This window comes from Podarcis bocagei (genome assembly GCF_964188305.1).
Source record: "Podarcis bocagei genome assembly, chromosome: 17".
Taxonomy (NCBI): Eukaryota; Metazoa; Chordata; class Lepidosauria; order Squamata; family Lacertidae; genus Podarcis; species Podarcis bocagei.
In genome coordinates this window covers 2937505-2955047 of record NC_138143.1, presented here as the reverse complement: position 1 = coordinate 2955047, position 17543 = coordinate 2937505, and the positions used below count along the sequence as shown (strand labels likewise).

General features: G+C 44.6%; 1 protein-coding gene across 4 annotated transcripts in view; it reads left to right on the top strand.

Moving 5' to 3' along the window:
- Positions 1-17543, top strand: part of GPR173 (G protein-coupled receptor 173) — a gene marked incomplete at its 5' end in the record, with an annotated part of 82667 nt that overhangs the window by 39095 nt on the left and 26029 nt on the right. For 2 of the 4 annotated variants that reach the window (XM_081177370.1, XM_081177372.1), the window contains one exon: positions 3505-6827. The exons of the other annotated variants lie outside the window; for them this stretch is intronic. In XM_081177370.1, coding sequence (XP_081033496.1) covers positions 3505-4608 — 1104 coding nt within the window. In that variant the 3' untranslated portion in view covers positions 4609-6827. Of the gene's footprint in view, positions 1-3504; positions 6828-17543 lie in introns of those variants that run through there. 4 annotated transcript variants of the gene reach the window in all.

Sequence of the window (17543 nt, the reverse complement as noted above, 5' to 3'; positions counted from 1 at the left end):
AGAAGATTTTCTTACACCTGTTTTACAGAGATTTATAACTGTCCAGTATGTTAAATAGCTCTGAATATCTATTTTTGTAGCACTCTCTTAATTCAAACCATCCACCAATTGGGATCCCTGTATTAATAAAAAATTCCAAACGTCCTCTTTCAATTTTACATTGCATATGTTTCTCATTTCTATACATGAACTCTTTCTCCCATCACCCTCTCAATGCCATGCAAAATGATTTTTGAACACATTTTTTGCCTCAGCCTTGAAATTTTTTCAGGGAATGAAGTTTCTATAAATGTTGTATCTTCTTTTTTGAGAATTCAATAAATGCTGCATTTGGAGATATTGATAAAAGGAGATAAACTTAAATGTCATATTTATTATTAAAGTACTATGGTTTTAAACATACCACCATGTACAATTCATTCAAACAATTTATACTTCACTCTTTAGAACTTTTTCTGACAATTTTAGAACCAAAATTCATCAAAAAGAAAAATAATATTCTTCCTAAATTTTAGAAATAGTGATTTGGTAAATCAAATACAATGGACTAGGGCAGCCTTTCTCAACCTGTGGGTTCCCAGATGTTGTTGAACTACAACTCCCATCACCCCTAGCTAGCAAGGCCAGAGCTCAGGGATGATGGGAGTTGTAGTCCAACAACATCTGAGGATCCACAGGTTGAGAACCGCTGGACTAGGGGAAGCAAGGGACTTAACTGCAGCAAATCACAAATCTGCTCTGCAAGGCAACACTCTTCCTGCTTTGAATGGGAAACCCAGCCTGTCCCACACTTTCTCTGGAACAGTCCGGTTGGTAGGGCCAATGACTTCTCATCCTCCTAGGATTTCTGCTCTTGCCTTCCCCACATTCTCCCCCACTTTTCTTTTTTGTGTGACAAATATTGTTTAATAACACTTGTACTAGCACTCAAAGTGCTCAGGGTGGTATGCACCTGGACTTGTCTCACTCTATACCTCCAAACAGTCCTTCACTTGAGTGGCTGGCTCCACCTGTGGGAAACCATCCCTGGCCCATGCTGGCTGGGGATCATTCGAACTTGTCTAGTTCAGTGGATATGCTCCATCCACGACACGCTTCAAGTATATTTAACTGAGAGCCAATAAATTGAAACTCAATCCAGATAAGACAAAGGCACTGTGAGTAAGAGGTTCTCTAGGCTGGATGGATGGGAGATCCCCTGCTCTGGACAGGGTTATACTCCCTCTGAAAGAGCAGGTACATAGCTTGGGGGTTCTGCTGGATCCTTTGCTGTCACTTGAGGCTCAGGTAGTCTCAGTGGTGCAGAGTGCCTTCCATCAGCTTCAACTGGTGGCCTAGCTACGCCCCTATCTGGACAGGGATGACAAACTCTGTTGCCTGCTTTGTTAACCTCTAGGTTAGATTACTGCAATGCATTATATGTAGGGCTGCCTCTGAAGATTGTATATCTTTAGGTACCAGGCGAAAATGTTCCTCTTCAACCAAGCCTTTGACTGATTAAGATTCTGCAGCCTTTTAAATGTGTTGGTGTTTTTTTTGAGGGGGGGGGAAGCTATTGGTTTGTTGTTTTTGTTTTAACTGTTTATTTGTGTTTTTAACTTGTATTTTTATCTTGTGAACTGCCCTGAGATCGTTTTCTGAAGGGCTGTATATTAATCAAATAAATAAATAAAATACTTCTGGATCCATTGCTGTTGCTTGAGGCCCAGGTGGCCTCAGTGGAACGGAGTGCTTTCCATCCGCTTCAAATGGTGGCTCTGCTGTGCCCCTTTCTGGACAGGGACAGCCTAACTACTGTTGTCTATGCTCCGGTAGTTTAGATTCCTACAACATGTTATAGTTTCTGGGCCCAATTCAAAGTGCTGGTTTTCCAGCAGCTCTGGATCACAGTACAATGGTACCTCGGGTTAAGAACTTAATTCGTTCTGGAGGTCCGTTCTTAACCTGAAACTGTACTTAACCTGAAGCTTTAGCTAATGGGGCCTCCTGCTGCTGCCGCACCACCGCTGCCCAATTTCTGCTCTCATCCTGAAGCAAAGTTCTTAACCCAAGGTACTATTTCTGGGCTAGCAGAGTCTGTAACCTGAAGCGTCTGTAACCTGAAGCGTATGTATCCAGAGGTACCACTGTACCTCAAGGACTGCCTCTCCCCATCAACAGAGGCCCTTTTTTGTGTGCCCCCTCCATGTGAGGTCTGGAGGGTGGCAACACAAGAATGGGCCTTTTCTGTGGTGGCTTCTTGTTTGCAGAATGCTTTCTCCAGGAAGGCTCATCTAGTGCTTTCACTACATATCTTTAGGGGCCAGGCAAAAACATTTTTCTATAACCAGGCTTTTGGCTGATTAAACATTCTATGGTCTTTTAAATTTGATTGTGAGAGAGGGTTTATTGGTTTGTTTATGCTTTTGTTGTATTTTGCTTTCCAATTTTGTATTTTTATGTTGTGAACCACACTGTGATCTTTGGATGAATGGCAGTATACAGATTTTAAAAACAACAACAGCTACAACAACAACATAATTACTGCCACTCTAGGTTCCTTCTGGAAGAAGGTTAGGATGTAAATTTAATTAATAAATAAATGCAATAATAACTCAAAGGGGGCTTTTTTACAATCAAGCAGTCTATAAATTTTATGAAATTGATAATACATACCATAAATGATAATTTAGTAACAAATTAATTAATTAGAAAAATAGCCTCCTTAAAAAACAACTTGCCCATTTGCATTAGATACAAACTGGAAGGAAAATGTGGCCAAGTCCCAAGTGCTGGCAAAGTCCAGGCTCCCCAGTTGGAGAAGCAGCAGGAGCCCAGAACAGAGGGAGCAGCAAGTAGGCCGCGGAAGGTGTAAGGGGGTGGCCTGGTAGCTTGCCTCAGTGATGAGCTGCGCATGTGAGAGAATGTGGGGAGTGACATGAGGTGACTCTGCAACTCACCTGAGCCCAGGACCAGGAGGATTCTGGTCTGGTGCAAGTGTCCCTCTGAGGGAGCAGCTGTGGTGGCAGAAGTAGCGCCTGACCCACAGGGCTCCTGGCAGACATTTTGCCCTTACTTTCTTTTAGGTGTAAACTGTATCATTAGACTAAAATGCCATGAAGATTTTTCCCAATCTTATGCCTATGTTCATGAAACATTTTGCCAAGCAAAGGCACTCGTGGAGTCCCTAGCCCTAGAACTGTTTGAGATTTGATTAATACAGTATCTGTTGGAACAATTGGTCTGGAGTTGAAAATGGAGGGTAGACAAGGTGGCTATTTTTCATTTTCTGGTCTGCAACTGCTTGCATAAAGTGTTCTACGCTGCAAAGTGTAATACACTGGTGGCATTTCTTAACATTTAGTATGAGCAAAAAAGAGACGTCCCTTGCAATCATAATGATGACCCTTGATGTTAGCAAGGTTTCCCAATAGCTCCACAAATGGTTGTGTTTATTGCTTTGAATATAAAATCACATTCTGCCATTTTCTCTATGTATCTTTTCTTCTTCCTCACTTTGCCTAGATTCCAGAACTCACAATCACCACCAACTCCCCAGAAAAGAAGGAACCTTCTAAAGACAGTCTTGTGGATTTCACCGATTCCCCACAGGCACTTGCTTTCAAGGTCCATCCCTCATCTCATGAGGAGCTGAAAGTGCCCTGGGGCTTGGTACTGGGAACCGAAACCCTTCCCTTAGGACAGTGGGATGTGCCTGAGTTCAGCAAGTGTGACCTCACTACAGAGGGCTCTTTCATGGAGGAATGCATGGAGGAGCAATTGAGAAGGTACCAAGAGTTGCCCTACCGCTTGGAGGAAGATGCCATAGACCGGGAGCTGGAGCAGCTTTATCTGTCCCACTTGAGCCGGCTCCGAGCAGAGGAGCTTGGAGGAAGAGAGGAGTGGGCTGAGGAAGGTTCAGGCAATCCTAGCAGCCCTGCACCATCTCTTATTGCCTTGCGGCAGAGTGTCTTGACTGACCGTGACCTGATAGTCAACTGGACAGGCCCCGAGAGAGCACTGAACAGCTCCCTGGCAGAGGAGATCATGCTGCACTATGCCAAGCAGCGTGGTGATGACTCCAGGGACAGTGAGGAGGAAGGATGCACGCCAGGGTATGCAACAATGGCACCATCTGAGTTGGTAGGACCAGGTCGTGATAGTCCACCTGTCCTACTAGAAGGCTGCTTTCTAAACCACCTGGAAGAGGGAAATGTCCAACGTGGCTTATCTAAGGACTCTGACTCTCCTGTCAGCTTGAGAGTGGTGTCACCCAACACCTCACGACCTGCCACTCAGGAGGCCATGGTGATGCCTCTGGTAGTCCCAGCCCGGACACTAGTGCCCCTTCCACAGCGGCCCACAGATCTGCTGTCCAGCCCTCTTGGTGCCCATGGACAGAAAAAGAGCCAGGGCTTCTTGATAGGGCAAGGCAGCCTTTGGTTGGGTGAAGGGCTTAATGTCCACAAGCCTCCTGAAGCCAATCCTGGTTCTCATAGTGAACTTGAAAAGATCTTGACACGGTCCCTGCGGTTTCTCAGCCTCTTTGTCTTCCTGCCTGTGGTCTTCAGCAGCTGCATGCCCCTCGTAGCCATTATGCTTTACCTCCTCCTGGACTGGTTCTCATAGTTTGGCATCTCTCTCTATGAGGTGTTGGAAGGCCCATAAGAGGACTGTCTGCAGCTTGGCTCCATTCCTGTTTTCTTCTGAACAACAATGGTTTGACTGAGAGAAAGAGAGGGCAAGTCAAGTCCTCCTGAGAAATCATGGCATGTCTTAGTTGCGGCTGCTTATAATTTTCCAAAGTTTAGTGCACCTTTCTTTCTTTTTGTTTTGTGAAATCATTTGAGGATGATTTTTAAATGCGTTATTTACAACCACCCATGAGAAAATTCCGAGGGCTAGCTCTAAAAGATGGCATGGTTGGACACTCCATGAGTAGCAAAGAGCCTCCCATCTCCACAACATATTGTTTTCCCTTGGCATGAAACTCCCAAGAAGGGCAAAAGTAATGTGAGAAAATTATTGGGTTGCCCACCCCTGCCACTTGAAAGATAAAGGGACCAACTAAGGCTGCCTTGCCCAAAGGCCTGTCAAATGCTAGATCCATTACTGTGTGGTAATGTTTCTAATCTTTGTCAGATATGAATTTGCAGGAGGCATCTATTTGCAGGAGGAAAGCATTGCATTTTTCTTCCCTGGAAATAAATTTCCTTGTTGGGGTTGGCAGACTTTAATCTGAATTTTTAAGCCTTCTCCTTTATGGTGTTTGGCTTTCAAAGACTGAAATACTAAGCATACATACCTGGCAGGAGTAAGTCCCGTTATTTAACAGGAGAAAGTATACAATTGCACTTTTATACTTAAGAGATGCACTATGAACAGGTTTCAACTTGTTCCTTGTTTTGTTGGGGGGGGGCTTATTGAAAAGACATAAAACTAGACTCTTTGGAAAAAGGAACAAGCATTCACATTTTTAAAGTCTAATTTAAATTTACCCATGTCAGATTTTTTTAAAGGGCCTTTTCTTATTTAAATCATTTTTAAATTGAATTCAGTGTATGCTTCCTCTGTGCGTAATACTGCAGAGTATGGCAACTAGATTTCTGGGCAGGCTAAATCTTGGAGGAATCATTGGTTAAGTACCATTCAGAGTCCTTTTAGTAGAAAATAATAATAATAATAATAATAATAATAATAATAATAATAATAATAATAATAATAATAATAAAATTGTCCCTTTAAGCCTTGCCCTTGGCCACCCATATGTGAGAAAAGAAAATGGTGAATGGAGCAGAAATAAGCTAGCTGCCTCAGTTTCTAGAATGCTTTTTTCAAGGGCTAAAAATAAAACAAACATACAATATATGAAGAAAATATTTGAGTTGAAGTTACTCCTTCTTAATCCTGAACCACAGAGGAAGTTTTTTACGGCTCTTCCAGAAAGTATATATGCCTGGACTTTTGACAGATTATGGCACCCAGTATAGCAATTTTATTACTTCAGTTTAAAAATAACAAGAAAATGTCCAAACTTGCCCTCAAAAAAACCCTAGAATATTTGTATTCTTGGGAGGGAGGAAAATTGTAAATATTATTTTCCAAAATACCTTAGCATAGTCCAGCAGGACATTCTCCTGTGCAAATGCCAGTGAAATTTCAAAAAGCTTTTGTGTTCTTCTTTTTCATTTCACTGAAGTTTCTGCAGGTGAACCTGGATTGAGCCCTTAGTTCCCATAAACTGGCATTCCTTGTTTCAAAAAGGCAAACATCAGGATGCTTTCCATTCCAAACAAGATGGTAACCTTTTCGGTGTTCTGTCCACCAAACCCCGGCAGAATTCAGCCGCTGCCATTCCAGATGGCTAGTCTAAAAGGTGGTGCAGACACATTTCCTTCATTGCCACAAGCCCCAGCCACACCCGTTTCTTAATGAGATCCTCCAGACTGCTGATTTAATCTCTGCTTTAAGGACTCCTTTCTGCTCATGGATCTACCCGTGCTTCTCTGCCACCAGCAGGGTCCAGTATAGAGGACTACAGAAAAGCTGCCCTAAACAAATGGCCCCCTATTTATTTTTGTACCTGGTGGGAAATCCTGACCTTTTCTACCATAGAACTAACCCTAAGATAGAGAGTTTATTTATTAACCACTAGCAGTGCAAGTCCAGAGTGCTGGGGGTTGAAGATGAAAATAATTTATTATTCTATATCAGTGTATGTGTCTGCAGCAAAACAGTAGATTGAGAACACTGTCTTCATGTGCAATAGGCTAAACTGGCATTGAACCTGCCATGAAAAGACAAGCCACTTTCATGCTGCTAAACATGCTTCATTACTTCCTCTTGAATGTTGTACTCTCAACAGCTGCTGTGATATAGTTTGTGAGGCCTTGTGGAGGAAGAGGGAGGTCTTTGTGTGGGTTCTGAGGCCACTTCCCTCTGCTGATGCTTTCTCATCCAATGGCAAATATTCTCATGTAGGGAATGTAGGTATTTTTGGAAGGTGGAAGGTGGAATGTTGCTTGTGCTTCGTGAATGGAGATTGGAGTCCAGTCTTGATTTTACAGTCATCAGTGGAAAAATCTGTATTCACCAAACAGAAGCTAAGTTCAGAATGTAACTAACAGCTACAGCGCTGTGTGTGTGTGTGTGTGTGTGTGTGTGCGCGTGCGCATATATATCTTTGTTGAATTGTCCCATGGTTATGGTGTTTGTCCTTCCCAGGGGCGTAGGAAGGGGAGGCGGTGGGGGACGGTCCGCCCCAGGTGCCCTCACTGAGGGGGGGTGACACTTGGCGCGCCACCCGCCTGCCCACGAGTCCCAAGCCTACCCCAAGCTGTTGGGGTGAGGCGGGGAGCTGCGCTGCTTTGCCAGCAGCATTCCCCCCTTCCCCCTTCATTTTGACAGCTTGGGGGAGGCTTGGGAGTTGCGGGCGGACGGCGGGCCAAATGTCCGCCATGGGCAGCTCGCTCTGCCCCCACAAGCGGTTTGCTCCGTCCCCAGCTGCAGGGCACACGCGCCGTTCTGGGCACCCAAGCGGCTATCCTGCGCCTGGGAGGCCACCCTCCGCGCCACACCCCCCTCAGGAGCACACCCGTCCTGGGCAGCGCGGGCATATGCTCCACCGCTAGTCCTTCCAACACTGGTTTCTCTTCTGCCTTAGCCAATCTGTCTGCTTCCCCTAATGGAGACCTACAATATGTCTGAAGACACCAGTTCCACCTCACAACAGTATTTGAAGTCTTTTGAGCCACCCACCTGGCTGTAATGCATGTGTCACTTCCATTCCACACATCTGCAGAAGCATTAGGTAAAGCCAGAGGCATTCTTGCAATGAGGCAAGGTGAGCTGCTTCAGGTGGCAGATTTTTGGGCAGCGTTGAGGGTTGTACAGTGGGAGGCAGACAGATTTGAGCTTATAGGTAGAACTCCACACAAGGGTATCACTTCAGGAGAACTTCCCTGTGGAATGTGTCCCATGTTAATTTATAGTGAGGGAGGAAGTACCGTATTTTTCGCTCTATAAGACGCAGCAGACCACAAGACGCACCCAGTTTTTGGAGGAGTAAAACAAGAAAAAAAATATTCTGAATCTCAGAAGCCAGAACAGCAAGAGGGATCGCTGCGCAGTGAAAGCAGCAATCAATCCCTCTTGCTGTTCTGGCTTCTGGGATAGCTGTGCAGCCTGCATTCGCTCCATAAGACGCACACACATTTCCCCTTACTTTTTAGGAGGGAAAAAGTGAGTCTTATAGAGCAAAAAATACGGTACCTTTGAATTTTTCTGTATTAGACACCAAAATGTCTTGCAACTGTCTAGGTGAAAACTAAGGCTAGTTCTCATGTTACAGTGCAAAGCATTCATACATGGAACTGCTGCCTCACTTCGCTTCTGCCGGTTCCCATGTGCTGTCTGTAACCCCTCACCAACTAAGTAGTCGCTTTCCAAGAGTCAGTGGTTTCTGCTCTCTGAACGGCATTAATAATAATCAACCCAGCAGGAACTGTATAAAGTTTCAGATAACCTTTACCATGCATATCAAGAATGTCCTGGAAAGTGTGCATATTAAAACAGGTTAACTTGTTATTAATAGGCACCCTTGTGCCTTGTCTGTAATGTGTGAACTAGCTGTAACTGGCATTGACCTCTTCTGGATCCTGAAATGTACAGGTTAGAAACAACAAGCACAGAAAAGCAAGCCTCAAATTATTGAGGGAGGCAGTTCCTTCTGTGTGTGTGTTCAAGGGTTAGGGTTTCATTTCATTTCATCCTCAGAACAACCCTCTGAAGGTAGAGGCCAGTACTTGCCCAAGGCCATCCAGTGAGTAGGGGTTAATTTGGGCTTCTCAAGTGGAAATCCAACAATCATAGATTCTTAAGATTTGGAAATGACCCCAAGGGTCATCTAGTTCAGCCCCTGCAATGCAGGAATCTCAACAAAAGCACCCATGGCAGATGGCCATCCAGCCTCTGCTTACCCTCCAAGGAAGGAGAGTCCACCACCTCTTGTGGGAGGCTGTTCCACTGCCAAACAGCTCTTACTGTCATAAAATTTTTTCCAAATGTTAATCACAATCTCCTTTCTTGTAACTTGAAGCCATTGCCTCGAGTCCTACCCACAAAAGCACGAGAAAACAAGCATGCTCTCTCTTCCATGTGACAGCCCTTAAGATATTGGGAAATGGCTATCATATCTCCTCTCAGTTTCCGCTTGCCCTGCCTAAACATACCCAACTCCCTCAACCATTCCTCATAAGGCTTTGTTTCCAGACTGCACGTTCCAGTTTGTCAACATCGTTCTTAAATTATGGTGCCCAGAATTGGACACAGTATTCCAGGTGTGGTCTGACCAAGGCAGAATAGAGTGGTACTATTACTTCCCTTGATTTGGACACTATACTTCTGTTGATGCAGCCTAGAATAGCATTAGCTTTTTTTGCTGCTGCATAACACTGTTGCCTCATGTTAAGCTTGTGGTGCAGTAAGACCTCTAGATCCTTTTTGCATGCACTGCTAGTAAGTCCATCCTATATTTGTGCATCTGGTTCTTCCTGCCTAAGTGCAGAACCTTACATTTGTCCCTAATGAAATTCATTTTGTTAGCTTGCGCCCAGTTCTCCAGTCTGTTAAGGTCATTTTGAATTCTGATTTTGCCTTCTGCGGCACTAGCTACCCCTCCCAGTTTGGTGTTATCTGCAAATTTGAATTTGCAGATTTCAGTTCCTTATCCAAGTCATTTATTAGGACGTTGAACAACAACCAGCTCAGGACAGAACCCTATGACACCCCACTTGTCACTTTTTTCCAGGATGACAACCGCATTACTGTTGCTTTGGCTCCCTTTGCTAGAAGAATGTTTTCTCATCCAACTAGGGAGCATAATGTGGTGACATAGAGATGGACAAAGGTACACACATACAACATGTTTCTGAAGGCACACGAAACTACCACCTTCTTGAAGCTAAGCGGATCTTAGGTCTGGTCAGTGGCTGGATGAGTGACCACCTGGGAATTACATCTATGCCCTTTTGGCTTCCATGGTGGAAGAAAGGTGGAGTATAAATGTAAGAAGATAATCAATCCATATCGGATGAGCTAGGAAGAACTGGTAATATTTGTTGTCCCCTGTCAGTAGGATTGCAGGGAAGTGTGTCAGGGCCTGGATGTTGTGCTTATTTTGAGATGGGGCTCACACTAAGCATTGTGAGAGCTGCTAGTGTGGTGGATGATAGTGTAAATTGGGAAGTCCAAATCTCACCTCAGCTACTATAATTAGTTACTAAATTCATATACCACCCTTCATCCATCGATCTCAGGGTGGTTCACAATATAAAAATATAAGATCAAAATACATAATACAGTGGTGCCTCGCAAGACGAAAAGAATCCGTTCCGCGAGTCTCTTCGTCTTGCGGTTTTTTCGTCTTGCGAAGCAAGCCCATTAGCGCCTTAGCAGATTAGCGCTATTAGCGGCTTAGCGGATCAGCTGATAAGCGGTTTAGCGGCTTAGCGGATCAGCTGATAAGCGGCTTAGCGGATCAGCTGTTTAGCGGCTTAGCGGATCAGCTGATAAGCGGCTTGGCGGATCAGCTGATAAGCGGCTTAGCGGCTTGGGGAAAAGGGGGGGGAAGGAAAAAAAAAAACCCCGCAGGAACTCGCAAGACATTTTCATCTTGCGAAGCAAGCCCATAGGAAATTCGTTTTGCGAAGCACCTCCAAAACGGAAAACCCTTTCGTCTAGCGGGTTTTCCGTCTTGCGAAGCATTCGTCTTGCGGGGCACCACTGTAAAACAAAACACAGACACACAAACACATTACTGAGATTATATACATGAAGTTCTTTGAGCATGCAGAAAAAGCAGTATTTTAAAACTATGGTCCCAATCTATTTAAAACTAGTTGCCCTTATTAAAATTCAACCACAACTAACTTGACCCATTTATTTCCATGGGGCTTGCAAGTAACTAGTGAATTTAATCATGGTCTAAGTATTAAGAGCTAGAGCAATTGCGTATGCTGGGAAGACTAGTCCAAATCTCATTTTAGCTGTAAATTTGCTAGATGGCCTTAGGCAAGTCATAACCTCTCAACCTTAGCCCTCTATCTGGTATATGGGGATAATAATTTGACCCTGCAAGAAATGAACTCTTGTGCATGGGTCCTTGAGCCTGAGCTAGCAGAAGACTCAAGAGAAGTGGCAATGGTATTGCCTCGAAACAGTGTTGCATAGTGACACACATTAATTGATAAAACCCCAGCATTCTTCCCTCCACTTTCCATCCCAGAGCCTTATTTCTTTCAAGTATTTCCTCAGCCACAAACTTCTGCTGTGGGAGCAGATCTCTGTAGAGACCAAGAACATGGAGGGTGGTTGGGTGTCGTTTCTTCTGTTGAGTACCTGTTGCCCTTTGTCACTAGCTATGGAGCAAAGGAAAGCATGGACCATGTTTTTTCAGGGGTATGTGTGAGAGAGAGAGAGAGAGAGAGTGTGTGTGTGTGTGTGTGTGTGTGTGTGTGTGTGTGTACTGTATGTACATCAACTGAGCTGTGCCTGAATTGAAAGCACTAATAAAAACATCCTGACCACAGCATGTGTCCCTGGCAATTTTTTGGGTTGGTATGGGTGTTTGCTGAACTGCCATCTGTACTGTGACCTTATGCAAGCTTCAGTGTCAACTTAAAGGCATACATTCTTCTTCAGGTAGAGGAGAAATGCTCCAGGTTTGTAGCTGCTGCCTCCCTCACTGCCCTGTTTCCTTGCATCAGTGACCCAATTAGCAAGTTGGAGAAAGTATTATCTTCAAGAATGATAATAGATTTGCATTGAATTTATGCCAGTTTAACCAACATGAGTCTCTCTTGAGACTTTTTTTTGTTGCTAAAGATTCCCAGCCTCCCTCACAGGGCTAGAGTTCACTGGGGAAGACTGCCCAGTCAAGGTTTGAGAGTCTAGCATAGACATAAAGGAACATGTCTCCTGAAGTCAATGATGTTCTATCAGCCCAGTCATCTGTGCCTGAAAGTACCACGATGCTGTTTTAAATTGTACCTCTTATTGTCACCCAAATTGGGAGGACAAAGCCATTCTATCAACAGGGGGAGGGAACCTCACTGATATCAAAAAGCCATGGCAATTATTGCCTGAGAGATTTCCATGCACATCCGTAAGAACATAAGAAGATCCCTGCTGGGTCAGACCAAAAGCGGCCTATATACAGTAGCTTAGAAACCTGTTTCCCACAGTGGGCAAGTCCCACAAGCAGGACATCAGGGCAACTTGTGTTCACCAGCAAGTGACATTCACAAGTGTTCTGCCTCATACTGGTGGTAGTGCATAGCCACCAATAGCTTTATCCTCCATGGTATAATCCTGCTTTAAAGCCACCCATGTTGGCAGCCATCACTGCTACATCTTGTGGTATAAAAGTTCAGCACTTTGGAAGTTATTTTGAGCACCAGGAGTCAGTTACAGAATAAGTGAAACTGTGTGGACAAGAGTGCCTTTGACCATGTGTAGGGCGCTTTTATCAGTTTTATATGATGTAGAACTTGAACTTCCAAGTCAGTCCCTATGGCTTTCAAATAGCATTACAGTGATGCCTCGCAAGACGAAAAGAATCCGTTCTGTGATTCTCTTCGTCTAACGGTTTTTTCGTCTTGCGAAGCAAGCCCATTGACGGATTAGCGCTATTAGCGCTATTAGCGACTTTTAGTGGCTTATCTGCTGATCGGATCAGCTGATAAGCGGCTTGGGGAAAAGGGGGGGGGAGGGGAAAAAAACCCTGCAGGAACTCGCAAGACATTGTCGTCTTGTGAAGCAAGCCCATAGGAAATTCGTTTTGTGAAGCACCTCCAAAACGGAAAACTCTTTCGTCTAGCGAGTTTTCCGTCTTGCGAGGCATTCGTCTTGCGGGGCACCACTGTATGTTTTGGCACCTGTCATTTCACTCTGAAAGAGGCTTCATCCACTCCAACTGAGACTAAAGAAGAAATCTTAAAACTAGCATTTTAGTGAGATTTTTTGCTTGATCTGTTTTCAAGAAAAAGCTGCAAGTATAGGAGAATTTTAGGGTGAGAGAATATACAGCTGTATAATCAGAGTGGAGGTCCTTCAATTTTATTGTACAGAAGACACCTGTTCTGGTCTCCTGGTTCTTTGCAGCCCAGCATATTTTCTTACTTTGCAATAGGCCATTAGCAAACAGCAGCTCTTTGGACCAAATCCTGCTCCCTGACTGATGCCACCTGCTTCCCCCCACAATTCCCAATGGCACAGTTTAAGTGCTGAACTAGTAATGAACTAAATCTGGTCCAGTCAACTGAAGTGCAGTATCTCTGGCTTATCTAGACGGAGCAAGCCCTTCTGGGTCAGAACATAGGCATCTCCAGCTTCCGCTTTCCCACAGTAGTCAGCTAAAGGCTTCTGGAAAACCCACAATATAAACGCAATAGCTGTCTTTCACTGTTGTTCCCCAGAAATTGGACACTAATTATTCTTTCTGACAATTCAACATGGTAGTATCCGGATCCTCTTATTAACTCTGCTATTCCTGATGTTAGGGAGGCTTTGTTGTCCTTTGCACACCAGGTAAAGATCATTTCTGTTAATCTTACTAAAATCTGAGAGAGATTTTATTCAATGCTTCCCATTTTATTCATAATGTTACAGTAGTAATGCATTTTACCTTAACTGTCTTATTCTTGTTAGTAACCTAGAGAATATTTTATATTGAACAGTGGTGTATACATTTATTAAATAAAAAAATTCCTAGCAGGACCAGCCAAAGACCTCTCACTGCCTGAGGCAGGTCGGCAAAGGGCTCCCCACCATTACACACCCAGGGCTAAAGTGCATAATACCCAAGGCCAGCTGAATTATTTCGGCACCTGACGCAGTCAAAATACCATATAATCTTTCTTTTTAGAGAGGTATATGTACAAATGTACATATAAAACCATAACAAATATGAAAAGAACATGTTGGCTGTATAAATCAAATTGTCAGTAAATGGAAAGAGATCTACTGTTGTTAATTCTCATTATTGGAAGTAACCACATTGCTGCTTGGGATGCTGGTGGCCTAGGGGGACTAAGAGATTTAGTAATATAATTAACGAATGGAAACCATGTAACATCAAAATTATCCCATTTTGCTTTACCCTCAATAACTTATGTATGTTGGGTCAAGGGTTCAAATTACACTATCATAGAATCATAGAATCATAGAGTTGGAAGAGACCACAAGGGCCATCGAGTCCAACCCCCTGCCAAGCAGGAAACACCATCAGAGCACTCCTGACATATGGTTGTCAAGCCTCTGCTTAAAGACCTCCAAAGTAGGAGACTCCACCACACTCCTTGGCAGCAAATTCCACTGTCGAACAGCTCTTACTGTCAGGAAGTTCTTCCTAATGTTTAGGTGGAATCTTCTTTCTTGTAGTTTGGCTCCATTGCTCCGTGTCCGCTTCTCTGGAGCAGCAGAAAACAACCTTTCCCCCTCCTCTATATGACATCCTTTTATATATTTGAACATGGCTATCATATCACCCCTTAACCTCCTCTTCTCCAGGCTAAACATGCCCAGCTCCCTTAGCCGTTCCTCATAAGGCATCATTTCCAGGCCTTTGACCATTTTGGTTGCCCTCCTCTGGACCATTTTGGTTGCCCTCCTAAGGACACGTTCCAGTTTGTCAGTGTCCTTCTTGAATTGTGGTGCCCAGAACTGGACACAGTACTCCAGGTGAGGTCTGACCAGAGCAGAATACAGTGGCACTATTACTTCCCTTGATCTAGATGCTATACTCCTATTGATGCAGCCCAGAATTGCATTGGCTTTTTTAGCTGCCGCGTCACACTGTTGGCTCATGTCAAGTTTGTGGTCAACCAAGACTCCTAGATCCTTTTCACATGTACTGCTCTCAAGCCAGGTGTCACCCATCTTGTATTTGTGCCTCTCATTTTTTTTGCCCAAGTGCCATACTTTACATTTCTCCCTGTTAAAATTCATCTTGTTTGTTTTTGCCCAGTTCTCTAATCTGTCAAGGTCGTTTTGAAGTGTGATCCTGTCCTCTGGGGTGTTAGCCACCCCTCCCAGTTTGGTGTCATCTGCAGATTTGATCAGGATGCCCTTGAGTCCATCATCCAAGTCGTTGATAAAGATGTTGAATAAGACCGGGCCCAAGACAGAACCCTGTGGCACCCCACTAGTCACTCTTCTCCAGGATGAAGAGGAACCATTGATGAGCACCCTTTGGGTTCGGTCAGTCAGCCAGTTACAAATCCACTGAGTGGTAGCATAGTCAAGACCACATTTTACCAGCTTCTTTACAAGAATATCATGGGGCACCTTGTCAAATGCCTTGCTGAAATCAAGGTAGGCTACATCCCCTGCATTCCCTTCATCTACCAGGCTTGTAATTCTGTCAAAAAACGAGATCAGGTTAGTCTGACATGACTTATTTTTCAGATATCCATGCTGACTATTGGTGATCACAGCATTCCTTTCTAGGTGCTCACAGACTGTTTGCTTAATGATCTGCTCCAGAATCTTCCCTGGTATTGATGTCAGACTGACTGGACGGTAATTATTTGGGTCCTCTCTTTTCCCCTTTTTGAAAATAGGGACAACATTTGCCCTCCTCCAGTCTGCTGGGACTTTGCCTGTTCTCCAGGAATTCTCAAAGATGACTGCCAGTGGTTCTGAGATCGCATCTGCCAGTTCTTTTAATACTCTTGGATGCAATTCATCTGGCCCTGGAGACTTGAATACATCTAAACTAGCCAAGTATTCTTGTTCTATCTCCTTAGTTATTCTGGGCTGTGTTTCCTCTGCTGAATCATTTGCTCCAAATTCTTCAGGTCGGGCATTGTTTCCTTTATCGGAGAAGACTGAGGCAAAGAAGGCATTGAGTTCAGCCCTTTCTGTGTCCCCTGTTTGCATTTCACCATCTTCTCCTCTGAGTGACCCCACTGTTTCTTTGTTCTTCCTTTTGCTACGGACATACCCATAAAAGCCTTTTTTGTTGCTTTTAACCTCTCTAGCAAGCCTGAGTTCATTCTGTGCTTTAGCTTTTCTGACTTTGTGTCTACACGTGCTGGCTATTTGTTTGAATTCCTCTTTGGTGGTTTCCCCCCTTTTCCATTTTTTGTACACATCCTTTTTTAATCTTAACTCAGTTAAAAGCTCTTTAGATAGCCACCCTGGCTTCTTTAGGCACCTTCCATGTTTCCGTCTCATTGGTATTGCCTGACGTTGTGCTTTTACTATCTCCCTCTTAACAAACTCCCAGCCATCATGAACTCCCAAATGTTTTGTACTATCCCTCCTTTGTGGACACAAAACCCCTCCTTCCAATGTCTAGCTGTAGCCAGTAACATCATTAATAATTCTCTATATACTCAGGTCCTGCTATCCAAACTCTGAATTCTCAGGAAATTGTTTGTTAGATGAGCATTCGCATAACGGAGCAATGATTTCTAGTGGTTCCTATGGGGAAATTTCAAATGCATTCCCAAACACAGAATTTTGACCCCAAAATGGCAAAAACCCACTCCAACTAACCAACCAACCATCTAGGAAATCCTGTTGAAACCTTGCAAAAGGCAAAAAGGAAGGAAGGAATGCTTTCTTATTTGTCAGGGAGATCCGCCTCTCTCCCACCATGGTTTCTGGTGAAACAGCTGCTGCAGACCAGCAAAACACAAAAATAAAGGCTTAGTTAAGGCTGCTTGTTTGTTTACTGTACTACACAAAAGTCTGGCTGTTTGGATATTTCTATCTAGTGTACTAATTCTTGTGTTTGGATAAGTGACTAGGAGCGCTCAGATCGTGGTACCTGTGTGCATTGAATTCCATTATTATTACCACTTTCAATGGAGAAGAGTGCTAGAATAAGATCTAAACAGAGGGTTTGGTTGGTAATTTCGCCAAATTAAAAAACAACCACCACGTTTGAACATTTTTCAGCTGCAGGGCAATCCCACCACATGTGAAGCACCCATCCTCTTTCACCGCATCCCCTCTTATTTATTAACCAATTAAATGACTTAACCATGGGCTGCACTTTCCCGACATCAAGGGAACGAGGCTCGAGAGGGGGCGGCTCGCCTCAGTCCCATCTTTCTCCTTTGCCCAAGTGCTTCTCTAGCTACCCGCCCCCCCCCCCCGCGGCACAGCCCCCGTGTCGCTCGTGTGAGCTCGGCGCGTGCGGTGTCATTTTAAGATCTTAATTGCAGAAGTTTTCAGGAAGGGGCGCAGTCCAAGTGTCCCGGGTCCCGGGTGGCCGTGGAGAAGGGGCTCGTGTGTGCGCGCGCAGCTCAGCTCCCACGCCCCCCCCCCCGATGATCTCCAGCCTGGAAAGAGGGGCTGGGAAGAGAAGTCGGCGGTCCCGGCTGGGGCTGCTCGCTGCCTTACCCCGACCCCATTCCCGCGCCCCCCCCCCGCCCTTGGCGCGCTTGGTCTCTCCCATCAGCTGGTTCTGATGTAGTAAGGCGGGAAGAGCCCCCCGCCCGCCCGCCCGCCAAACCCCTCCCTCCGCTGCCGGGCCGAAGCCGTCCGGAAATCCC